Source organism: Silurus aristotelis (genome assembly GCF_946808225.1).
Source record: "Silurus aristotelis genome assembly, chromosome: 5".
Classification (NCBI taxonomy): domain Eukaryota; kingdom Metazoa; phylum Chordata; class Actinopteri; order Siluriformes; family Siluridae; genus Silurus; species Silurus aristotelis.
The window spans coordinates 14,386,857-14,413,553 of NC_139578.1; the positions used below are offsets into that span (position 1 = coordinate 14,386,857).

Sequence of the window (26,697 nt, forward strand, 5' to 3'; positions counted from 1 at the left end):
CACCAGTCATGCAGGGAACTTTAGTTAATGTTCACATCAAACATCTGAAATGTGTTATTAGTACCAGATGGGCTGGTTTTAGGATTTCAGAAACTGCACAGCACAATAGTCTTTAGATTTTACACAGAATGGTGCAAAAAACTCATTAAGTGAGCAGCAGCTGTATATGTTATTAAAGATTAGAATGGACACTAGTTTTAGCTGACAGCAAGGCAACAGTACATGAGCAGAAAAGCATCTCGGAATGTGCAAAGCGTCGAGTTTAAATTCTTGTTTCATTTCGGGCAGTAAAGAACCGGAATCCGATGCTACAGTGAGCGTAGGTTGACTGAAACTGTACAGTTGAAATTTTGGATGAAAGGATTTCCAGTTTACTTGGTTCATTGCTTTCCTAGGACATCTGAGATACTCAAAGCAGCCCATCAGGCACTGACACATCACACCACCTGCAGAAGAATATGATTAAACCGTTTCCCAATCGAATAATTGATCAGCTGAATGGAAGAGAGGAACATTGGTAGCAATGTTCTTTCTAAACATTTCTGCATTTAGCAGTTGAATTCGGTAACTAGAGATGGGAGTTGCCTTCTGAATGCTACAGTTGGTTTGCAATGAGGCAAAAAACTATGACTTGGAATAAAGCACACATGCACATAGCATAAAATATTTATATACTATAATCAATAGTACGTATTTCACACTGGATTTTTAACAAACCAAAAACTGGGGAATTTGATTACTTCTAGTTCAACCAAATATTTTCATACATTTCCAGCGTGAAGAAATTTACGAAGGTATTATACAACAAAGGATCAAGCGCACAGAAGGAGGCAGTATTTACATTGGGTAAAAAAAAAAAAAAAAAGTATACATACAACATAGGTTTGAACTGTTGCCTGTAACAAATGCACATTCATCTTTGGCACTTAAACGCTGAAAGGCAGTTTGGGAAAAATAATTTGGCCAACAATATATTGTATAATCAACTGTTGGTTTAAAAAAAAAAAATGTTAATTGTTCAATTAAGCAGCATTTTTTCCTCAAATGAGGATTGAGGCTATTAAAAAGCAGTTTGCTCAGTCAGAACGAAAAAAAAAAGAATAATAATAAGACATTATATTACATATAACTTTTGCAACACTGCAAGCATGAACATTAAATACATGGACTGTAAGAAATGTTTTACATGATCAAAATGTTAAACACAGCTGCACTGAATAAACACAGCTACAGCAAGAATGTATCCTTTAAACACTAGGCTACTGCATGTAGTCCAAAATAAGCACCATATTTCTGTTCGTGTGTTAAGACATGAATGTAATCTTTGGCTTAGGGAAAAAAAAAAAAAAAAGCATATCGCTTATGAATAAATGCAGTAAAGCACTTTATAATGAGAAAAAAGGCACAGATATGTTTTTAATGTTTATGCTTTGAATAAGTGAACCTCTACCTGAAAAGAACAGAAATACCCGCAGAATAATGGATGCATGCAGATTGAACGCACGTGAAGAAAAGGTGGGTGTCTTCAATCGACGATATACAAAGAACACTTTCATAACAAAGCAAATTCCAGTTTGAACCTAAAAGAGTGATGTGACTGTTTAAACACGATTCCTGCTTCGTTTTTCGAGCAAAAACCCTCCTTGTAATGCGATGTGATGATAAATTGGCCAAAAGTTTATAGTGCTCAATTTGCTGATATTGACGGTGACCATATTTCAGTAAACAGAACAACATTACTCAAGTTTTTTCTGCTAAGAGATAAATAAATAAATAGCAGTGCGTGGACAGGTTTTCAGTTGATATTAATGAGATGCACACATTCACACGCGTACACGCCGTCACGTGGCCTAGAGTAAGATTTTGAGGTCGTTTACCGCTTAGTGTTAATGATTTCTCAACAAAGAGTATTGCTGCTGTGTGAAAGAGCAGCAAACTGTTGCCACAAAGCCTCAGCTGATACTACAGCCGATAATTTCACTGCACTTGTCTCTGACTGTCTCTGTTGCAGGTTTGTTTATCAAATACATTCATATACAGTCAAACGTTTTCTTTCATGGGAAACTTTCGTGTGCGTGTGTGCACATGCGAACCCCCTGTACTTTGCTTCGAGTTTCAGTAAGGGCCGTATCCCAGGCCCAGGCTCTCCTTCAGACCGCGGAGTTGTTCATCCCCTAGCCGGATCTTGTCATCCAGCTGTCGCTGTTCTACCAGCAGTGCGGCCTTCATCTTCACAAAATGGCTGTAATCACGCATTTGCTCTGGAGTCAGGCAGCGACCAAGCACCCTTCCCACAGCGTCCTCCCTTCGATCCACATGCTCCTTCAGCTCCTGAGCCTCAGCCAGCTGCGCAAGGAGCTGCTTCTTCTTGTCCAAGAGGGGGAGCTAGAGTACCATAAAAAAAAAAAGCATAGCAATAGTGAGTGATCATCACTAATGTATACGAAGATACACTCTATGGACAAAGTATAAGGACACCTGACTTTCCCAGCCATATGTGGTTCTTTCCCAAACTGTTATCTCAAAGCTGAAGGCACACAATTGTATTGGGTGTCTTTGGGTGCAGTTGCACAAAGATTTCCTTTCACTTGAACTAGGAGACCCAAACCTGTTCCAGCATGGCAATGCCCCTGTGCACAAAGCAAACTCCATGAAGATATAAATATATATTGATATTGCATGGGTTGGAGTGGAAGATCTCCTGCTATAGAGCTCTGACCTCAACCCTAATGAAAACATTTGGGATGAAATGGAACTCTGACTGCACCAAAGGCCTTCTCACCTCACCTACACCAGTATCTGACTTTATAAACACCCTTGTGTCTGAATGAGCAAAGATCTTCACAACCACACTCCAAACTCTAGTGGAACATATTCCCAGACGAATGGAGCAAATTAGGACTAAATGTGGAAATGCAATGCTCAAAAAGCACATAACATACTTATGACCAGGTGTCCACAAACTTTTTGCAATATAGTGTATATATCCATGAAAATATAAAGACTAGTATTAATTAACTCCGAAAAGAAACTACAATCCGAAAAGGCAGAAAAACATTACACATGTATATTTTTCTTCCCCCACCCACATCTTACCCTCTCACGATGTCCTGATTCTGGGTCCAGGCAATCCAGAGCGCTCTCCACTCGGAGCAGCCTGCCAGACAGCGATAACAAAAGACTCGTCACTTTGTCCAGGTCTCCAATAAACATACGGAACTTGTCCACCTCATTTGGCTTGCAGACGGCCAGCACCAGGCTTTCCACCTCCTCACCGAGCTGAGTATTGGCTCTAATGTCCTCCTGCAAACCTCTTTGGGCTTCCCGCAACACACCCAGCTTCTTACGCAAGCTTTCCATTAGCTGCCTCTGCAAACCGGATGGGAAAAGTTGCAATTCAGAAACGAAGAAGCCTTCACAAGCGGATAACTTAGAAACTCTCTCTGCTTTTTCCTCAGCTTACATACTACATAAAATCTAAATAAACCAGCCCAAACCTTGTAATTTAGCTCTTCATCCTCCTCTCTCATCTCTGAGAAGTTTGGCATCTTATTAAGAAGCTGAGCTTTGTTGACAAATCCTCTAGAGCTGGGAGAGGTTGAGCCCTGAGGTGCTGAGGGGCTCTGTCTAAAAGACCTAGAGAAATAAATATTCATTTTAAGCACCCAAAACAAGTGGCAAAACCTACCGTTCCCCTCTGCTAAGACAAATCCCATTACAAACTTCACATTATAGGCAAAAAAACAAATGCCAGTAAAACAGGTCATACCTCTCCACCAGGTCTCCACTCACTACATTGCCTCCTCTCCAACCTTCTGCTCCATTTCCTGTGTAGTGAGGAAACAGTTCTCCCATAAGTTCCTTTCCAGCTCTGCCACAATCCTCTTCCAATAAAGTGTCTACGATGGACGTCCTTTGCCCTCTGTTCAGCCCAGAGGATGGAGCCTCTTCTTCAGTCACATTGTCGATGTCTGTTTCAAGCACCGTCACTGGCTGTGCAAAACACTGCATCTCTGTCCTGGCTTCTGCTTGCCTTTGCTGCTCCACCTCTGTCGCCTCGCTTTCACGGAATTCATCTATGTCGGTCTCATAGGGCAAGGCTTGATCCTCGCTGGGAAATAGATTTGGGGTAGAAGCTTCCACAGTCTGGATGGTGGTGCCTGCCATGCATATTTGCTGAGGCTGATTCTGTAAATGCTGCTGGTTGTAGCTGACTGTGAAGTAAGACTCGGGGTAGACAGGTCCAGTACAAGAGCTATTTTCCAAAGTGGGGACTGGCGATTTGCTAGAACTGTTGCCGGCTGTGTAGTTGTGAGAAGAAGTCAAGTCCCACTCCGCTCTATGCTTATAAATGACTGGTTTCACCACAGCTGGTCTGTACTGATCTGAAGACTGGGATAATTTTTGCTCAGAATGTCTGAAATGAGACAGAACATTAAGATGCAAGTGAGTTCATTCATGGTAAGAAACATTACAATTTATCAGGTGCTTAAACAATATCAATTACAGTGACAGTTATGTTGCTCAGGAGAAACCCCCCCCCCCCCCCCCCCGCTAAACTGCAGTTTTACTATGGCAAAACAAAACGGGGTTTAATCAAGTTTCCAGTTTTAACTGGTGTTGAATTAGATTTTTTCCCCTGTCAGCCTCTACTCATAACAATGACATCTTACAGCAGTACAAATTCTTATTCTGATATTTGTTTTTCTTATGTAGAAATTTTGTAAAATGACATTTTCATAACCAACAAAGACCAGCATATTCAGCTATGTTATTAGCATTGCTACTTAGTGGTTTTCATGGCTATGATGTGAACAGCTGATCTTTGTAGCCATCCCTACAGCAATCGCTGCCTAAAGTCCAAATTTTCATACCTTTGAGTAGACTCATTTAAGGGTGTCGATGTATCTGAACTTTTTGTGTCATAGTGATGAATTCTGGGAGTGTCTTCTTCTTTTGGAGGTAGCACCACAGGTTTAAAAGCTCTGTTATTTAAGGCAGGGTTTAGCAGAGCCTGGCGACTATCAGAATCATCCCTTGGAGGAAGGCTGTAGGACCGCTGACGAGTCATTTCTAGGGCTGTAGGTGGACATGGTGTGTATGCTTGGAGCTGGGAAGAAGAGCCAGGATGGGAAGAGAATAAACTGTGGTGAGATGCCCGTCTCTTATGGAACTGCTCCCACTTTGGGGGTGGTGGCCGAGGTGGAGGAGGCCCTTTTTTCTTCTTTGTTACAGATACAACATTCTCATCCAGTTCTCTGACGATGGACGAAGACATTCTGCTATTATTAGTAGCAGCTGCCCCATGGCTACGAAGACACTTGGTCTCCATGCGGATGTCATTTTCAGACATGGTGCGGTTTGTAAGTGTTGAGGGCATCATGGGCTGATTTTCGTTGTTGCAATTCCGTCTGTTGTTCCACTGACCGCAAAATCCCCGACCCACTTCTCCTGGTCTTGAATCTTGTCTACTCTGAGTATAGTCCCTAAAGACAAAGAAAATGAGTCATGATGAATAGCTTAACCTTCTAAAGGAAACTGTTTTACTGTGTATAAAATCATTGGGAATCTTAATAAATTTAATAGTTAGATTCCAAGTCAAATGAACTGAAAACACAAGAAACAGTGAAAAATGACAAGAAAACACTGCTCGAAACCACCAGTCTGTGAACTCAAACACAGGAAGTAAACATACCTTTCAGACAGGCTAAACTTCCTCCTTAGTTTTGTTTGTTCCAGCTCATGCACAGGAAAGGCCTGTGAAAGACATTTGACAAATGACTCAAAACAGGAACATGTTTGGAGGCTATAATTTTCTTAATACTTGAGGCACAATGCAAAATCTAATTAAAAAGCTGCGACTCACTCTAGTTAAGTGGACTTTATCTTTTTTTAGGCCTCAGAAATGAAGACATAATATATAATTGTTTATTCTGTCTAAAAAAAAATATGGGTTAATTTTTTAAGCTAATAGAAACCTTAATGGTAACCTTTAGTTCAGTTTGAAACAAAGGGCTTCATATTACTTCCTTGCCCAGGTTTGATATATACTTCCAAAAGGCATCATTTATTTATATAATTGTGGCAGATAAACCTTCTTTTAATGTATCTTCCTGTAGATGCTAGGCTGGAACAACAATTCTCGAAGCATAAATCATATCCAATATTATTGTTGGCTGGCTGCTAAGGTCCTAAGGCAAGTGGCTCTTTCCCAACATTTGGCCTCAATAAATCACAAGTCTGCTCTGTTCCATATATTACAGGGATTAAAACAGTTCGCTGGTGTACGCTTCAATGTGTTAATATTACTGACCAAACCCAAACTCACCTCTGTTGGAGTGCAGCTCCTGGCCTTGTATTCAGGGTGTAGACAGTATTGGTCAGATTGATACTGCTGGCTATTTACAGGCCGAAAAGCTGACCATGGCTTTTGGATGGCAGGGTTGGGCTTATTATGAAAATGGTCAGAATGTGAATTATGCAGGGTTAGCGTTTGAGTTGTAAATGGTTGTTTTAGGTTTTCATGTGGCAAAGGTGGTAGCATTGTGGCATTGTTAAGCTCATGTCCTGCATAAATGCGATCTGTACTGGTTTCCCAGACTTTCTCCATCTGTTGCATTCTCTGGCGGTCTCGTTCAGTTTCCTTTCTTTCTCTTTCTTTCTTCCTCTCCAGCTCCTGTTCCTTTTCCCATGCCTGTAATCTCTCCTGTTCTTTACGCAGCTCTTCTTCTCGCTCTTTTTCCCTTTGTTTCTCCTTCTCCCATTCTCTTTCCAGTGTATTTTCTCTCTCTTGGTCTCTCGCTTGCTGTACTATTTTTCTTCTAGTATCAAATGAATTGACTGAAGTTCCATCATAAATTCCACCCTGGTAAGAAAACCTCCTGTGTCCAAGATTAGGGACTGACTCAAGGGGTTCTGGGGAATTTGAGTCTTTTTTTCCCCCATGCTTGTCTTGTCTCTGGCGGTGACTGGTAAGACCAGCCAGATTGGTCACAGACTGGCTCAGGTTTCTGCTAGTCTCCTCAAAAAACTTTCTTCGGTCTGCAAAAGGTGGAATGTCACAATCATCAGCTCGGGTACAGCGACCACCTGAAGAACCAACCCTTCCCCTTGTTGTTCCAAGATTTGAAGAAGACTGTACTGTTCCTTCACTATTCTTCTTGGTTTCAATTAGTTTCATTTCTGGTTGCAGTTTGTGCTCAGGTGTCCAACGCCAACGTCTGGCTTTACCTGGTGGTGCCAACTCTTCAACCACACTCACACACACAGGTCTGTTTACCTCAGCTGACTGAATACCATGGGTTTTATCATGTGAAAGATGGATATCTTCAATCCTGCTCCCTGAATAGTCTGCAGAATTTGTTCCACAGCATCTGCCTGGAAATACTGAGTTGGAAACAATTGTTCTGGCCTGAGATAGACCAAAATTCTGGAAGCTGTTGTGTTGACTAGTCTGTGTTTGGGTCTTGTGTTGATGGACAGTCGGCATATCCACTGGGGATTTTTCTTCTATATCCTCTTCCTCTACAGTCTCACCATCACATAGCAGACCACCTGGGCCCTTGCCCTTTTGTAGCTGAGCCTTCTTCCTCTGGATCTCATTGCGAAGATTAGTTGCGAAACGTTCACTTCGACGCCGAGACTTTGAGGAACGAAACTGCCGCTTTTGAGGAGGCTTTGAAATTTCTCCATCATCTCCCTTGCCTTCTCCTTCTTCCTGGTTCTCAAGTAGAGTGTCCATACTAGATGCAGCACTTATGGTTTCAAAACCTCTCTCATGAAGTTGTGTGTCGATGCAGGGTCCAGACCCAGCAAATCCATTTCCTATAGTTTCACCTGGAACACTGGCAGATCTTCCCCAAACATGTTGGACAGGAGTAAGTCTTTGGCCTGAATCAAATGGCTCTCCATCTACCCTGTGTTCCTCTAGCTCTGAAGTGGTCAGTGAACCAGGTGTGGAGCACCTGCTCCCTCCCCATTTACCCTGAGCTACAGCCAGACCGTCTGTAATTATTTCCTCCCTTGGATGCAGAGGATTAGACCACAGACTAGAAGGGGACATGGAATGTGCACTCTTTTCACTGGAGAGCTCAATCATGTGCAACTGAGAGACAAGTAATTTTTCAGGGGCACTGTGTCTGTGCATCCTAGGCTGGAGATTGTTATCTAAATGATTTACTTGACTATCAAGACAATCTGCTGTTGGAGGACTGGGCCTGGTTGAATGCCTCTCTATAGGCTGGAAGTGACTGCTCTTTTGGCATTCCTCTGTCGAGCTGACCTGGTTATCTATAGACAATACTTTTTGAGAATTTATGGTGTAATAAGGTTCTGCTTTGTTTCCCTTCAAGTCCTGGTCATTTTCGTGACCATTCAAACACACACTCCCATTCAATGCCTTGCGAAGGTGTGGAGGGTCTTCGATAGTGCAGCAAGTCAAATTTGACACACTGACTGGAGCAGACACACATCGTTTATCCAACCCCTCTGGTAAGCCTCTGGTAGCCCTAAAACTATCCTTCCTCGTGGGAGGTTGTGGAGGCCCACATTTGTCTTCTTCATAGCTATAGGATGATGGACGTATTTTAGGCTCAGGCCTATGAGGCAGAGTCCCAGACTTGAGGATCCCCACTTCACAATGCAATTCTTCTTGGCCACTAGCCACAGAATTTGGATGTCCCTCTGAAAACCTGCAGGAGGGGCCAAAGCCCTGGAGGAGGCTGTCCATAGAACTGTTTTCCTCAGTTCGCAGAGATACCGTGTAGTCAGATGTATTTGAGCTTGCAGAGAAAGAGCTATAAGCTGAGTCACGTTTATTATTAAAGATTGCAGGGTCAATGGGAGAGATCTGGCTTTCGTAGTATCCCTGACTTGGAGGGTTTTCCAGACTCTCCATACTCCCCACAGAGCTGCTACGGTCTGTACTGTAGTGCCGGGAGAGGTGGCCCAATGGCATGGACAGCTCACTAGGTAGAAATGTCAAGAGAAAAATGAGTTATTTATCGTAAATACACATTGTATAACTGCAAAAAATATTTTCTTTTGAATATAGCAATAGTGGAAACTGGAAATATAGCAAATAACAATAGATTGCATATAACCAGGGCATCTGGAGAAGACAATCTTTTTCTATTTTTGTTCATGGACCAGAGGCAGCACCAAAAAGAAAGGAAATTAAGTTTCCAAAAAGGAAATCCCACCATGATCATCATCAGTAGCTATATAGTACTTGAATACTTGAGAACATTCCACCACACTTCAAATGCACTGTTTTTCCACAGAGACTACAGAAAAAACATGTAAATAGTTACCAAATTACAGTAATCCCCGTTTATCACGGTGGTTACGTTCCAAAACCGCCCATGATAAACAAAAAAACACAATAAACGGACGCCACCCCAAAAATATAAAAATAACGGACGCCACCCCAAATAATATTTGCAGCATCCGGAACCGAGATTTTCGTATAAACAACAACAACAACGTGTTCTTTGTCTCTTGTGTGAATGCAGGATATACACTGTACTGTATTTAAGGTATACTTTTACTTCATTTTATAATTAATAATTATGATTTTTTAATAAATTACCTTATTTCAGAATAAACTCCACAAAAAACAATTTACTATGTATATATTTCAGTGTCCTCACACCACACTTTTATAAACAAAACTGCATGTTTTTTGTCTTTTGTCTGAATGTATGATATACGCTGTACAGTATTTTATGTATACAGTACTGTACTGTATTAACATTTTACTTCATTTTCTAATTAATAATTATACTTCTATTACAAAATGTCATTATTTCAACATAAAACTGCATAAAAACTATTTCCTACATTTTTTGGTCTATCTGAAATCAGCTAATCAAATTAGTTATGTGGCAAATGCAATTCCGTGATAAACCGGGGGTGTGAGATTCAAACCACAGTAAAGTGGGGGATTACTCTAGTGGAAAGTTTTACAAGCAAAGGTGCATGTAACAATACCACATTGCTGTGATATAAAGTTAGGTGCCTTCTAGCTAATTTGATAAGTGCTTCCAAAACAGAATATTAAATCTCATTTAATCATATAATTAACATTAGATTATTAAAATGACAATTTTCTTTTGCTATGTCTTCTTCACCAGAGATATGTTTAAAGTGAAATTTGAAAACAGAATGTGTGGGATCTTAATAGTTAAGATTAAATTCACTTGATTCTGAATAACAAACAACTTTTCCAGTCATTAGTATAATGACAGAAAATTTGATTAGGAAAAAAGCCCAGATACACTCGCACATTGTCTCCAATCGCACATTTGATTCTATATAAATAAATAAATATATTTAATTCTGTATAATTCAAAAACATGCATAATAAACCAAACATTATTTAGACTACTTGGAATTGGAATAATCAGAATTGATTAAATGGACACAATTCTGTAAGAAAAGGCTAAATCCTAAGCACTATGATGAGCTTTGTGTTGATATAAAAACTTGAGATTTCCTGGTTTCATGATAACATCTATCTTTACATAGTCATGGTTGCCAAGTAAAATGCCTTTGCACACACAATGAAACCAAATCAAGTTGCCACCATTCAGTCAAGTCACAATCATTTAAAGATATAGCATATTAAAAATGTATTATGTTGCCTCTTGCCTACAATGAAAAAAGAAATAAGGTCCTTTCTCAGATCTCGGTGTCCATATAATAAGTCATAAATGTTTATAGATCCTTACCTGTCACCCCCAGAGTGCCACGGTACACTGAAGGGTGTAGGGTGGAGCTGCATGGCCAGTGGGCCGTCTGAACTGCCTGCTGAGCCAGGCACAGGAGATGCTTCTGATAACTTTACAACGTGCCAGGACTGCGGATGAATCAGTGGCACAGTGCGTCTATTAGAGAAACACAAGAACACAGAACATAAGAACTTAAATTGCATCAATGCTCATCAATTCCTGCTTCACCTCAGTTTCACTCGGTGATCTTACTGAAGTTCTAAAGTCTGTGTGTGGGATAAGTTGTATTAGCTGCTTGCCACATGTGAAGCAGGAAGGTAATAAATCTCACCATGTCATATCTATGAAACGATTGACTTCGAAACAATATTTGCCTAAAAGCACTGCACTGTCTGAATTAATAAATCAAAAGTTCCTGCCACTGTGTTCTTATAGTCAAAGCCAGTTCTGCTTTTCACATCATTCCTCATCCATAGAAATAGCTTTCACCTCCAAAACATCTGGAGCCTTGTAATAAATACAAACTAACCAAACATGGTCAGCTGTTGGAATTGTCTTTACACCATCAGGTTTGCCCGGCGTTGGGATTTCGGAAAGTCTTACAGAAAATCTACATAATCTTTTCATTAGTATGTTCAGCTACCGCACTCATAGACTGGCGCAAGGATTCTAGTTCTATCCCATTAGTCCCATTGACAAAAACACAATATTCCCAAACATTTCAAATGACTATATGCTTCCCACGGGAACAATGCCCCTGAATGGCTTATTATTATACCAATAATAATGGTGTTTTCAAGAAGAAAGACTTTAGCCGAGGACAACCAAGAGCACCAAATCGGAAATTGTGGCATAATCAGAACACTGCTAAAAAAAACACTGGAAGCCTAAAATAAACTAGATTACATCAGAAATAATCGAGGACTAGTCCTGAGACACAGGATGACACGTGTGGTGCCTTATTACGACTAATTGTTTAACCACAGCCATTTCTTAGGAAATTCTAAACTGAGAGTTGAGTTATTACATTCCTTTCGTGGTCTTGTCTTCAGTTAAAAATCATTAAATCTTAAAATCTGACACTTCCGAAAACTTACATTCACACATACTGTTTTTAAAATCACATGGCATCTAATAAAAATGTAAATCTTTGAGTTCTTATCTGACTGAAGCTAACAAATGTTTGTTGTCCTAAGAATGCCACAAGCGTAAAACGTAATTAGTTACTAAGTACATCTAGTCATTTTGAAGTCAACAGATTTCACAAGTCACAATTTACTAAATGATTCTTTACCATAAAAAGTGGTATTAAATAAAAAAAAAAAAATAATAATAATAATAATTTTATATATATATATATATATATATATATATATATATATATATATATATATATATATATATATATATATATATATATATATATATAAATCAAAATCAGCCATATACTTGTGCTAGATCCATAAATAACAATCAACAGAGATATGGGAAAAAGAATCAGTGCACCTGATAGCAGATACTTACCTGCATAAATTAAAATCACATCCACATCAAGAAAAAAAAAAAAAACATAAGAAAGAAAGAAATTAACAAAACTACCTTACTACTTTAATATCTTGCTATCAACCCGTTTCCATTTTGGTGACCAACCCCTATCAAAAGCTAAGCAACTGAATATGACTGAAAGCTTGTGGTCACTTAGAGGTAATGAGGCAGCCTATGGCTCTGAACAGATTTTCTCGACCAGGAGAAATGAATACACAAACTCACGCTCACGCGCTCTCTCTCTCTCTCTCTCTCTCTCTCTCACACCCCCCCCCCCATCTACGTCTGATTAGAATTGAAGACAGAACAGTCAGATTTTTTTTGCCTCTCTTGCCCTTATAAACACACATACAGCCTCCCGCTCACTCTCTCTAATGACATTAACAAGAGGAAGCTGTTCTCAAACAGAGAGGAAACTATGTTCGGAACAGATAAAGAGGCAAGTTGCTGCTAAAATAATAGCCAGGGTCCTCTCCTATTATTGTTAGAATGTGGGGAAAAAATGTGAGTGCTGCTTCCTGTCTCTCTGGGAGAGCTGTCAGCTTTGGCCAGGAGAGAGACACAGGCGGAGAGAGAGAGAGAGAGAGAGAGAGAGAGAGAGAGAGAGAGAGAGAGAGAGAGAGAGAGAGAGAGAGAGAGAGAGAGAGAGAGAGAGAGAGAGAGAGAGAGAGAGAGAGAGAGAGAGAGAGAGAGAGAGAGAGAGAGAGAGAGAGAGAAAGCAATGACTGTAGAAAAGGGGATAGAGAAGCAACAAGCAAAGAAATGCATGTGAAACAGAGAAAGAAAAAAACAGACTTTGAAATAGAAAGAAAGAAAGAAAGAAAGAAAGAAAGAAAGAAAGAAAGAAAGAAAGAAAGAAAGAAAGAAAGAAAGAAAGAAAGAAAGAAAGAAAGAAAGAAAGAAAGAAAGAAAGAAAGAAAGAGCTGCACTATTTTATGGCCTCCTGCCAGGTAAAGGTTTTCTCACAGTTTCTTAATGCTGATAATCAGCACATGGAAAACACGAATTTGAGCAAAAGAGCTCCTTTCAGCTGGCTTTCATGAACAATCTCCACTTTTAAAATAGCTGTAGGAAGTTAAAACAGGACCAGTCAACAATCAGGCAAGTGAAAAGATGGAGCAGAAACTGGAAATAAAAAAGCATGGAAGACTTTTATGATAAAACCCTTTAAAAGAACAATGTATATTTTAGGTAAGGTGTTCTGGCAAAGGGCCACTTTCATTATAATACACATCTGAAATACACTGGATTTTTATTGGATTATTTTAACAGTGTAATTGTTGGGAAAAAGCTGTATTAGGCATTTATGCATGGTTATGATTTTTTTGTTGGGTTAACACACACACACACACACCACACACACACACACACACACACACACACACACACACACACACACACACAAATGACTCAGCTGATACTGTATGCACTTCATGACTAAAAATATTTTAGTAACTTCATTGTCTAGTTAGCAATAGAACTGTATGATTAAGCTAAAAGGCTTCACATGAATCTTCCGTTCACCTCTCACACGGATGTAAAAGGAAGTACATCCCGGCTTGGAACAAATCACTGTAACGAAAAAGGTCCATAAACACACGACTCAAGTCTCTTAGTTTGTATTTATAGACAGACACATTTCATTTTTGGTTTATATTGTTTATATTGTATACAACACCTGCTTTAGCTCTTAAGCAATTCTATATGTCTTTGGATAGCAGATGACTTATATAAGAAGACAGTATAATCATGTATTTGTGTCATAATTATAGGAAAAACCTCTTTCTAATTTGGGCCTTTTAAACATCAATCTAAAGCCAAACAAATACATTTTGGTAAAATGTGGAGCAATATGTAAATTTAAATGTGTATAGTGCAATGTACATTTAAAATATGAAAAATAACATGGAAAAAAAACAACTCCCTTATTGTATTGTTTTCTTTTTTTTGCTTTCTAAAAAGCAATCTGATAAAGGAGAAATTAATCAAACTTACAGTATATTAAAATGCAGTTTATACTTAAGTGTTCGGAACAAGATAATTACCATGTTTTCATTTCCATTTTCCATATAGAAACCCTTCATTATACCCAGAAAGTCTTTAAGGAGCTTAAAAAGACTTCACAGCATATCTAAAAAAGATGTAGTATTCCAAACTCATGCAGTGTCTGCCAAAAAAATGTAATTGTCACTGTTCAAACACAGAGCTCTTCGGAATTAAATGGAATTGTTTATTGTTGACTGTACTGAACCAAAAGTCTTATAGGGGTTAAACTAACTTTTAAACTAACAGATTACAGAAAAACTGAGGGTCTCAAAAAAACTAATTTTTTTTTTGCATTGATTCTACAAAATGCTTGAATCATTCCTTTTAAATTTTCTGGCACATGCTGACATCTTAATTTCTCCAGATTTTTCAGGTGCACTTTAGTAATGTGTATCTGTTGTTCTACCACATCCCAAAGGTGTCCTACTGGATTCTGATCTGATGACTGGGAAAACCATTAAAGATCACTGAATTCACAGAGACTGACCTGACTTTTGCTTTTCTATTGGACTGCTGTTCTATTGGAAGTTTTTATCTTTAATGCATCAATTTAATGGTTGTTGTCTGTTAAAATCCCAGGACATCTGCAGTTATAAAAATATTCAAACCAATCTGTCTGCCACCAACCATCATGCCACAATTAAAAATCACTCGATTGGTTGATGTAAACATCAGTAATGTGTCTAATCTAATGCCCTGTAGAAAATATATGTCCTGTCCTTTGGAGGTGGCTCTTAATCTACAGTATTATCGCATTAATAGCAAACGTGGTTTGTCAGTGTGTTTTTTGTTGTGTGTCTTCCTGCCTATTACCAGTTGGAGTTTTTGCAAGAAGCCGGAATTTGTACCAACTCAAATGTAAGACTTTTTAAGACCTTTACAAGACCATTAAAGACAAAAATTAAGACCTAGAACACCACATCAAAAACCCACACACGTAATCTTTTTCAAGCCAAGTATCGCTAAACCTTCACTTCCCCATTGCTGAATAATAAAATCCGTTTTACATCTGTGGAACGATCCAAGATAGATTTGCGCCAATAACAGAACACTGATTGACTGTTGCATGTTGGTCTCATTTGTAGTCATAATACTCTCAATTATTTTGGTGTACTAAAGCGAAATAAAGGAAGAAACACCACGGGAACAAACAAAAAAATCATGCTAAAGTGCTGCAGGAGCATTTCAATGAGCATTTGAAGTCACATTACATTGACATCTGAAAATTAAGATCCTGTTTAAAATTATTTAAGACCTAGAACAAATGTAAGACTTTTTAAGGTCTACAATGTGTAGACTTTTAAAGACTCCACGGAAACCCTAAATTAAATGTAGTCCTGGACTGTTAAAAATTAATTGGATTTATAAATAACACCCACAGATTACCCACAGAACACTTTGTTCCTTTTTGGTCTCACTTGTATATTCCACGCTTCTGTGATATCACCGTTGTGAAGGCCACAATTACCATTATGAAGCAATATTTACCAAATAAATACAGCAATGCCATATGTATGTGACAAGAATTCCTCTTCAAGCTGTGAAGACTGTTGGTTTAAACAGAAGTGTCTCAAAAAAAGTGTGAAGGGGTGAAGAGTGAAAAGCTATTCCTTACATTCACATGCTTTTAAACAAATAAGCATGTTTGTAGGCATAAACTGTCTGGTGTCCCTGTTTATTTTGACCTTTGACATCTAACCTGACTGCACTTTAACAGCAACCCCCCCCCCCCCCCCCCCCTACACACACACACCACCTCACATACACTCAGATTCTCTGTCTCTCATGCGGTCTCCAATCACCACTGTTTGTTTTGTAGCCATCCACTTCCCAAAAACACGTTGCCTGCATTCTATATCATCACAAGAGCTCTGGGCATTAATGCTACAGTCTGAAATGGAGCCCCTCAGGAAGCGAGCCGTCCAGAACTGGCCTCCTCAGTACAATGGCTTGTTTGTTGTTTTGGGTTCAATGCCTCTCTCACTTTTGTAAGGTACTTTTCTGTAAATGAGAGGAATGTACATGAGAATGCTTCCAGACAAACAGCTTATCAGCAATGTTGCCCCCCTCCTCACTCAAGTTTTGTCTGGCTGTCTTAATGCACACTAAATGGAGTGTTGAGTCATGCCCTCAGGTGCTTGTCAACTACAATAAACTGTACAAACGGCCATCTTGAAAAGGCTGATTTGATAAACTTACACACCAAGATATTAGATTTAACAAATAAGTAAAAAAAAAGTATGAAAGTTTGAAGGAAAAAAAAGCCATTTTATAATCTAAAACAGATTTTAACATGCTCTTTGCACCCCCACACAGACACACACAAGCACATACTGTACACACACCCATTGGTTTCAGCTCACTTATGCAGTTCATTTAGTAATGATTGCAATAATGTCCATCTCTGATCCCACACATTCCCTTCATGACCATGGGCTACATCTTGTCCGCATGTGTGCAGTCCGGTTCTGGTAAATGTCTATCTCTGCAATATAGCTGTGAAAAAAGATGTAGTCTCCCAGGATTAGCGCTGCTAATAAAAAGCAGCCGTGTTTCTTTGTGTGTTCAGACAGCAATGGAATCCCAATGGCAGCTGGCCCCAGGCCCCACACTGAGCAAGCAGACTGCACTGATGACTCTGCAGGTTTTATGCCAATGTCTTTAAATTTAATGTACACACATGCTCACAAACTGCAAAGGAATAAAATCCAGTACACAAACAGACTTAATATATCAAAATTAAGCGTCAAAAGCTAACTTCAAAATGTAGTCTGCATGTAAACCGCATCGCATGCATGCACAACCATATAGTCAGAGCACCACATGGATAAGTGGTGAAAGAGCAGGAGGGAGAGAGAGTGGGCCCAAGAATGCTTGGAATGTCCATTGTTTTGGCAGAGGCTGCAGCTCTTTTGTTTTTGAAGTTCCTTGGCACTGTTGGAAGGGGTAGGAGGGGGTTACCATACCCTAAAAGTGCTTTTCTGGAAATTTCCTGGCGCTGTTCACCCTGAACTTGTCTATTTCTCCTCTTCCCACCTTAACCTCTGTTAGATCTGAGGGAACCGACACATCCCCTGTGGCCCATAAACCCATAAAATGGGATGTTATTGACCCTGTTGTCACTGGGGTCTGGGACAGAAGAGTCTCCAAATGTCTCACTTCACTTTGTCTCCTACTGTGAGCACAGCATTTTACCCATTTGCTGCTTTTATGCGGGATGAGAAACATTAAGACACTAAAGCTTTGGTCATTCACATGTAATAACGGAACTTCTCCTGTTACAGGTGACAACACTCCAAGCCAATTGTCAGCCATCAGGACAAGGACGGGTAAATGATTGATAATGAGACATTCTCATCTGGTTTTAGTCTAATGAAAACACAGCTGTGGATAAAACAAGCCAGAACAACAAGCGAATGAAAAACTCTAACATGCACGGTTTCTAAATGTAAGGAAATGGAATATGTACACAATTGAAGCAGCCCAAAAGACTATTTTAATTTAATTAGCAAATTGCCTTGGTTATATATGTTTACATACATACACACACACACACACACACACACACACACACACACACACACACACACACACACCGACAGGTGAAGTGAACTGTTTGTGATTATCTTGTAAAAATGGACCCTGTGAGAGCATGGGACACATTAGGCAAGTGAACAGTCAGGTTTCAAAAATTGATTAGTAAAATACCCTTTGGGCATGCAAAAAAAAAAAAAAAAAAAAAAAAAAAAAAAAAAAAAAAGGGACGTTAACAAAGGCTAATTTGCGATGGCTGGTCACAGCATCACCAAAACTGCAGGTCTTGAAGCATGTTTCTAGTATGAAGTAGTTTATATCTACCAACAGTGGTTCTAGATTAGGCAAATGATAAACCAATGACAGGTTCATGGACCATCAAATCTTATTGATGGGGTGCATGGGGAGCAAAGTGATGTGCATGTGGAGCAAAGGCTAGCTTGTCTGAAATCATTAGAACGGTTTTGGTGGCACAAGTGGGACCTACACAATATTGTACAGCTGCTTTTAATGTTATGGCTGATTGGTGTATAAAAAATATATAAATCTGTTTGATTTACTTCATTTGAGTTAACTGAATATATCTATTATTTATTATAATAGCTGATAGGGTGTGCAAACGAAGAATTTTATTGTACCTAATAAAGCCTTTTGCACAGGAGGGGTGGGGACTTTGTAGGCATTGCTATTAATTTCCTAATGTGAAAAAAAAAAAACGGTTTTAATTATGCTTCTTTTGAGAATTAAATATTTAAATATGAATAAACATTACACTTATGGATCACATAGTAAAGAGAAAGGGTTCTCATGACTGACTATGGTAACAGATTGTAAGATTTTTCTTTTTTTTTGGTGGTTCACAGTGAATAATACTGATACAGTTCTACTCACTATAATACCAAATAGCAGACAGCAATACTTCCTTCTCTTACACATTTTTTCCTGTAGCATTCTGGCCTTCCTTTTCATTTGTGTACATCTGTGTGCCTCTGTCTAACTCCTATACAAAGACTAAACAATGGCCCGTGCTGCTGGACGAATACTGGGCAGGGATTAACAGTCACTCCACTGTTAATGGTCTTGTGAATGCCTTGCCTAAGCATGATGCTACAGTCAGCAAGTGAAACAGGAAGCAGCAGGAGGAAGAGCGACTGGGAGGACCAGGAAGTATGACGAAAGTGGCTAGGAATTTCCCAAGGAGTTGCCCACCGCAAGACGGTCACCGCACCCTTGGCAGACACTGTACAAAAGGTACAGAAGGTGGTACAAGTTTGCATTTTAAACAATATGTTCGTGTGTAAAATTGGATTCTGTACATTAAGTCCCTGCTTTTAAGTCGGAAATAACATCAGACAAGGACTACCACACAGTTTCAACATTTGGCATTAAACAATAGCATGGATGTAAACAGGAAGAAGATACACACTGTTTCCAGCCAATGAACATTAGAAAACATCCTATTTACTGTATGCGTCATGTTCCCATTTTCACATACCATAAATGTGTCATCTGCTGGTTCAAACAGAAGAGGACACAGATGGAGCTCAGTGGTTAATGTGGATATGAGCACATGCTGGCTAATCATGCTGTCACGTAGATGCAGAGTGAGGGAGAGAAAAGATCCTATAGCAATTTATTAGCACAAGTTGAAAAGATGCAGTGACTAGGGACACCTGTAATGGATTCATGTTCATGAAAGATGTTGTGTAACAGGGAAATGAGAGATAGTAAGTGGCAATCGGAAACTAGTATTGTGAGAGAAATAAGGACATAAAACTAGAACAGAGAATGGAAAGGAGAGACATGTAAGGATTTAGTTTAGTTTGATTTTTATAGTTGCTGGCATCCAACACACACACACACACACACACACACACACACACACACACACACACACACACACACACACACACACACACACACACACACACACGAAAATTTTCCCTTTTTAGTGTCTAAAACTGTAATATGCAATACAAATATTAGAAACAGAGCTGCATGAGAAGCTGTAAAAACTCCACTATGTACACATTTAGTAAAGGGTAAATGTACACATGATTTTTAAGTCTAAAGAAACAATAGATTATATATAAAACTATTTTTTTTTTACAAAATGAACACAAAACCACCAACTGGCACAAAATCCTGCCTTAAAACTCGCAACAAGCTTTAATCGCATCACTCAAAAATGATACAATGGAGCTCTATGATATACATCCAAGAATCATGAAAGAGAGAAGTGTGCTTTCTCCAACTGCCATCCCATAATTCATATCTTCACAGATGCACACAAACCAAAGAAAACATATAGACATAATTTGTCTATGTAGCAGAAGCCTAACTAGCAATACAGACCCTTATGCACCACTTTAATCCCTGGTGGTGTGACAAGAGTTCACTAATCCACAGGAACAGAAAAGCACAGAACACACACACACACACACACACACACACACACACACACACACACACACACACACACACACACACACACACACTGACCTGGGATGCCTTAAAAGCCACAGAAAAAAAACACAGTCAGGCTTGTAACACTAAGACTCAGTGGTGCATTTCTGAACTGCTGCCAAATAAATGGATATGAAATAAGAACATAATTTTCCATCCCCAAACTACCTTTTAAACAAACTCCTACTCTCCTTGTACCCTTTGCTCCCAATTCATTAATGTTTACTTCAGGGCCTGTTCATGGTGTACTTGTGATGCACAGAACCACTCGTGTTTTGTAGGACCCATTCTAATTCAGCAGTATCTGGTAGTTAACACAGAAGAAGGACCCCAGCTAAATAAGTGTGGGGAAATCCCCTGTAAAAAAAAACATCGGCATCCACCCTTCAAACACACACCCCAACAATGCATGTACAGTCTTAAACTTCTGCAACCACCTTGCAAGATGAAGAGGGCTGCCCTTCATGCACATTTTCATTGTAGTTCTGGATTCCTCCACTGGGAGGCAGTAAACAATGAGGAGAAACACATTTCCATGTATGTTCTACTGTAAGTAATATCAATAACACCAAGACTTGTATTCCGACAGCAATAATCATACAATCTTCATACAGTCATGCAGTGATTTAAACAGTTATAACAGATAAATGTGGCAAATGATTATACTTGAAAATCTAGCATTAAATACAATTCTAGTTTGTAGGCTGTAGGGCAGGGCTTTTCAGACTAACCTTTACCAATCAGATTATTATTCTTGGTGGCTGACTCTAAAAGGTTTCTCTCAGAGGCAATAAAAGCAGTAAAAAGGCGTAAACATTTAAAGAAATTAAAGAGTAAATCTCATAGACATGATGAACATTGATCCATTTCTTTGGGCCAGGAGTGTAAAGCATACATAAATACACAAATGGCAGCTTCCTATTTGTTTTTGCTTAAGTTCAATTCACAACTTTGTAGTTTCCTTAAAACATAAGAGCACGCAGCACATAACATCTGTGTAAAAAAGCATTACTTTTTCTTTCTTCTTACCAAAGTACCAATACATGTGAGATAAAGCTAATAAAAAACAGGTTTATCGCTAAAATGGTTGTCGCTAATTGCTAGCTACAAAACTAAATGATTGCTACTGGCTGGCTGTTTCAATATAAGCCACCTTAATAAATAATAAATGCATGTACAAATTGATAAATTACTTTGATATTGGTAAGGCTTCAGTTTTACTTCAATATTTTAAGAATTTATAATTTAGAGTCTCTCTACAAAAAAAGGCTATTGCACATATAGATGTAGTAATGCAGTATTGGAATTTGTAGCATATATAAAAATAAAATACAGACCATTAAAAACTAAATTTCTGCATTAAAAATAAGAAATTGCTTTATTTTATTCTTTTTTTTGCACTGGTTTTCGAATGTTTCAGGTACTGAAGTGACTTGACAATTTTGCCTTGATCGAAGATCTCTGCTTGATCAGTCCACAGCTTGACAGATCTCAGGCTACTGTAGAAGTTTCCGGTTTGGTGCTCTGAGAATGGAGTAGCACTGCATGACTCATACAGCAATCATGGGGCAGTGACCTACTACTCATCTGACCAATATCAGCCCCACTAAAACAAACACCACCCACAGGGAGGCTACTTCCATATATACTTGCGAGTCTTTCGCTCACATACGCCCTCTCATATATAGCTTCACTGCAAAAACTTTGAAAGGTCACAATGGTGATGTCATTTAACCCGTTTTAGCCATTTCTTCCTTTGGTCACATACGTCATGTGTGTGTGTGTGTGTGTGTGTGTGTGTGGAGAATGGAAAAGTCTTTACCTGCGGACAATGATCTTCAGGATCCTATAAGAGCCTTTGATGAGGATCAGGGCTTCTTGGCGTGAGCCGTACAGTGCAGAACCATTGATGTTGACTAGTTCGTCTCCCACGCGTAGTTTCTTACACTCAGCTGCCTTCCCTCTTTCTTCTATCTGAGACAGAGTAAGAGAGATGACAGAAAGAAAGACAGAACTTGTTATAGGTGAACATGTCATCTTTTGTTTGCAAAAGGAGGACGAGCATTGACTTACTTTTACTCAATGTAGGCTCAAATATGTCTAATTATATTACTGTACACAGAAACAGCAAAACAACAGAAAGGGTGAAATGCATTAAGAAAAAAGGCATTAAGAAAAAACAACTACACACAATACGTACACACACAACACAAACAATACACATCATACTACAGGCCCTCAGACAATTACAGTGTGTCAGACAGACGTTCTTGCTTCTGGAGTTTTCTACTTCCTCTGTGTAACAGTACAGAATGGGTAAAGGTCAAATAAACGTACAGTACTATAAACCTATACAATTACCACACTCACACACCCATGCCTAATAAATTCACTTAGTGGCCATAAAGAGGGTACACAAACCAAAATGACTAATAAAATAATCAGAAACATGGTTAGAAACACTAAACACTAATATATTTTGGTAAAAGAAGGCTTTCGAAAGAAAAATATTCGAGAACCAAGAGTAGACTTTATATTTCAAGGTATGCCTAGATGTAAAAAAGACACAGTAACACAGTATAATGTGTAGTTCTCTGATTCTTTTTGACAGTATTACTGGGTATATCAGGTTAAGATGTCTATTTTAATTATTAATATATAGGGGCAGGCTACAGTGGTGCATCAGGTAGCGCTGCTCATCAATTCCAAGTTTCCATTACTTTATTATGATAAAAAGCTTATTGTGGCTCCTAAGCAGTGCAACCAAAATGCTGCATCCTATCATCAGGAGCTCGTTAGTTCTAATCTTGATGATGCTTCAGCCAGCTGTTAGAAGGGAAATGGTAGCTCAGTGGTCAAGATGTAGGTGACTGTAGGTTGCTCAGGAAAAATACATCTGCCAAATGCTGTAAATGTAAATGTGTTAAACTGGCGGTGTGAGGGATGGAATACTCTCATGTCAATAAAAGCCAAACCAGGCATTCTTCAGAATCAGTGAGCTCATGTATGTACAAGTGTGTGAGTGTGTGTGTTTGGTTGCCCTCTGACGCAGTATGAGGTAATGCACGAGCAATCTGAAAAGAAGTAGTTGGCTGACTTTGTGTGTCTTCGAGGAAACGAGTGCCCTCACCTTCCTTGGCTGATAGCCTCTATGTGATAAGTGAGCACTGGTTAGTGAGTGTGAATTGACAGAGGAACTGGCAACTAAATAGGGAGGAAGGTTACTGAAGATGAATATGATGACCCACAGCGCTGTAGAAGGGAAAAAAAAAAAAAAGAAAAAGAGCCAAAAACAACAACAAAAGCAGTGTTTCCAATACACTCATTTGAATAATAATAATTATAATCATAACAAAAATAACAGTTGTTTTAATTTTGTTTAAATTTGTACAAAAAACGTGTTTGACATTTTTACAGAAGGTCTAAATACTCTGCCAACCAGTGTACTTGTACAATATCCTCTGACTTAATAACAGAGTTGTAGAAAAGTCTTTACATATAAACATTTTTCATATCGTAAACAACACTTGTATATCTGCACCTTTTTATCTATAACTATTTTAATGTTACCTGATCAAACACATCGCAAATAACAGTCTCACTGAAGCAGTGAACAGAAGTCAGAGAACAGAAATGGAAATTTGTTGCCAATAACAGTTAATCGCAGTAATCCGTTCTGTGGGATTAGCAGGTATCTAAATGCAATGTATAGTCGGTTCTAACAGGCCGAAGCCTGTCACAAAGTGGATTCAGCTTTGAAATTGTAAATGTCTATTAGCTCAATCTGTGTGTCTGTGTATGATGAGTACCATATGTCTGCAGCTCTCTGCTGTCTGTCACTTCATCCCTCTCTCCATTTTTCTTTTGTTCTATCTCAAAGGCTGTTAAATTGGGAAACATTTAGAAGATCGTGGTAAGGCATGCAGTAAGAGACATGAACATACACACGCACAGTCCAAAAGTGGCCCTTTAGCACACATACACACACACACTTACTTCACCATCTCCCTTCCATAGTAATTGCGAGCCTCTTTGCAGCAATCTAAATAAACACATAAGTGTTGTTCAGTCTGTGGTTGTGTGGGAGAGTGCCTCTGAACATTGCATAAATACTTCACTGTGGTTTCACTGAAGGATCACTAGACATGAAAGAAGGATGGGTTCCTGAAATCATTCAAGGAGAGCAGAAAATCCTGTCAGAGTCTCTTTTTCGTATGCTCTTAGCATGCATGGAACATGGATGTAACATGCGCCATGGTCTCGCTTTACTTGTTTACTTTATCACATTCACTTACATGCTTTTCAAAATTCCAACATATCCACTGTAAAAAAATTGACAAGATAAATGGGAAACAGCTTTTGAGAAGAGAGATCAAAATAGATCCAAAATATTGCTACACTGGACTCAAGAATGTTGTGGGATTACAGATTATCCATGCTGTTACACAACATCTTATTTTTGTTCTGAGTGTTATCTACCTGACTCAGGATTCCCCCCCCCCCCCCACTTCAAGAAGTATTAATAGTTCTTGTGCTGTACAAATCTCTCTCTCTCTCTCTCTCTCTCATATCCAGGACAGGATTTCTCTCAATCATCTTCCTCAGAAGATGATGCCCACAGGCTAATATGGATTATATTGCAATGTGGTGTATATAGACACCCGATAACCCGCGTCTAAAAATCAACACACCCTCACAAATACTAAAATGTTTATATATACTTAAATATGTGCAGATTTCTATCTGCATCATGGAATAACTATTTCATCTTAAGATCCATTTCTGAGCTGCCAAATGTTCATTATAAAACAGCTGGAACACTGACAGTACACCTTTACACAGTTAAAGATAGAACTTAAAGGAAGTAGCCCCTTTTTATTGCCCACTTGCAATAATGGACTAAAATTCAATAGCAAAAAACACTTCCAGGGTCCAACCCAATCCCAGGTAGGCTTTTGTAGTGGGATTTGTCATGCTTAATTATGAAGCCAGTAAGTTATTGCACTTACACAGCCAGCGGTAGCGGCAGCAGTAGCAGCAGCCAAATGCTCCATTGTATTCAATAAACCACAGTCACACACTTTTGGTCTTACCTCATCAGTTTCCAAAGCGCTCACAGCTCCTGAAACCCAGGACTGAGAGCCACGGGTAAAATAGAGAACCAAGAAAAAGTAGATGTATCTCTATGATATCTAGCTCCTTCTATTAGAACAGCCCCTACTGCATCAAGTCACGAATAAACAGCACTCCATCCTGGTTAATTCCAGATTGTCTGGGGTTTATTTAAAGACAACAGAAAAAATGACTTCTTACAGACCTTCTCCATTCTGCCGCAGCCTCGGAGGAGTTGTAAGCTTCCACTGATGCACGCCACATGAACCTTACAAAGCTGCTACACCTCCACCCATGGTCTTCATCTGTCCCGCCCTGTCTTTCATTTCCCACCGTGTCCACCCACAGCTACCTTTCTTTCTCTTTTTCTTTCCGTCTGTCCTGAGGTCATGCTCTCCTTGAAAGTTTGGCGATAAAATTAACTGTGGCGTTGAGCACAGCACACACCACACCTATGTTCCACTGAGCCTCTTTATATGCATTTGTATATGTGTATGTGTGCCTGTGCTTGGCTTGGGCATGGGTACCAGCTAGTTTGTTCCATACTCCCCAGTGACCATAAGGAACCATTTTTACAAAGAAGGCTTTTATAAAGACTGGAACGGTCCTCCATCTTTATTCCGCTTCAGCTTCCCCCTCCTTTTTCAGCCACCTCCCTCCTCATTATGAGCCACGAAAAATAAAAAGCTTTTTCACCCCATTCTGGTGGACAACAGAGTTGAGGAGGCAGATTGTGCTAGTGGGAGCTTATGTCCTCTAGCTTTTAATTAACATATTTCATTTGTGAAAACAAACAGGGGGAGGAATGAAGTACAGGCAAGTGGGTGAGGAAAGGAAACAAATGGCATCACTGTACCTCCTTTCCTGCCACTCCTCAGCAAGATAAAATACACTCTCCGTTTTAGCCTCGGTAGGTGAGAGCCATCTCAAATTACCCGAACAAGGCTAGAAAATTATAAGTCCCATAGTGGGAATAGCCTCACTACAATAAGTGGCTTGGAGCGGCCATTCATAAGCAATTAGAAAATAAATAAATAAGTAAATAAAATAAAAAGTACGTGCAGAATTCCAAGCTCCTAGACTCTCTGAAGGACCGAGTGCCATGAAATTCAAAGAAAATTTTGAATTATTTGATACATTAAAATTTTTGCAAATAATCAAATTATTAAATTCCTGTATACCGTTAATCAATTATAATTTTCCCAAGTGCAGAAATTTTAACAGAGAATTAAGTTCTTTTCATCTTTTAAACAACAGAAAGGCA

The 26,697-nt window shown here is 39.1% G+C and overlaps 1 protein-coding gene across 4 annotated transcripts in view; it reads right to left on the reverse strand.

Moving 5' to 3' along the window:
- Positions 1–650: 650 nt before the first annotated feature.
- Positions 651–26,697, reverse strand: part of shroom4 (shroom family member 4) — a 36,880-nt gene continuing 10,833 nt past the window's right edge. Inside the window, exons 2-10 of one of the 4 annotated variants that reach the window (XM_083541101.1) lie at positions 22,144–22,295; positions 10,731–10,886; positions 6,329–8,966; positions 5,696–5,757; positions 4,875–5,486; positions 3,770–4,417; positions 3,498–3,627; positions 3,097–3,369; positions 651–2,385 (exon numbers count right to left, since the gene is read on the reverse strand). In XM_083541101.1, the coding sequence (XP_083397227.1) occupies positions 2,116–2,385; positions 3,097–3,369; positions 3,498–3,627; positions 3,770–4,417; positions 4,875–5,486; positions 5,696–5,757; positions 6,329–8,966; positions 10,731–10,886; positions 22,144–22,295 (4,941 nt within the window). In that variant the 3' untranslated portion in view covers positions 651–2,115. Of the gene's footprint in view, positions 2,386–3,096; positions 3,370–3,497; positions 3,637–3,769; positions 4,418–4,874; positions 5,487–5,695; positions 5,758–6,328; positions 8,967–10,730; positions 10,887–12,254; positions 12,486–18,746; positions 18,936–22,143; positions 22,296–26,697 lie in introns of those variants that run through there. The other 3 variants (XM_083541100.1, XM_083541103.1, XM_083541102.1) reach the window with 3 other exon arrangements.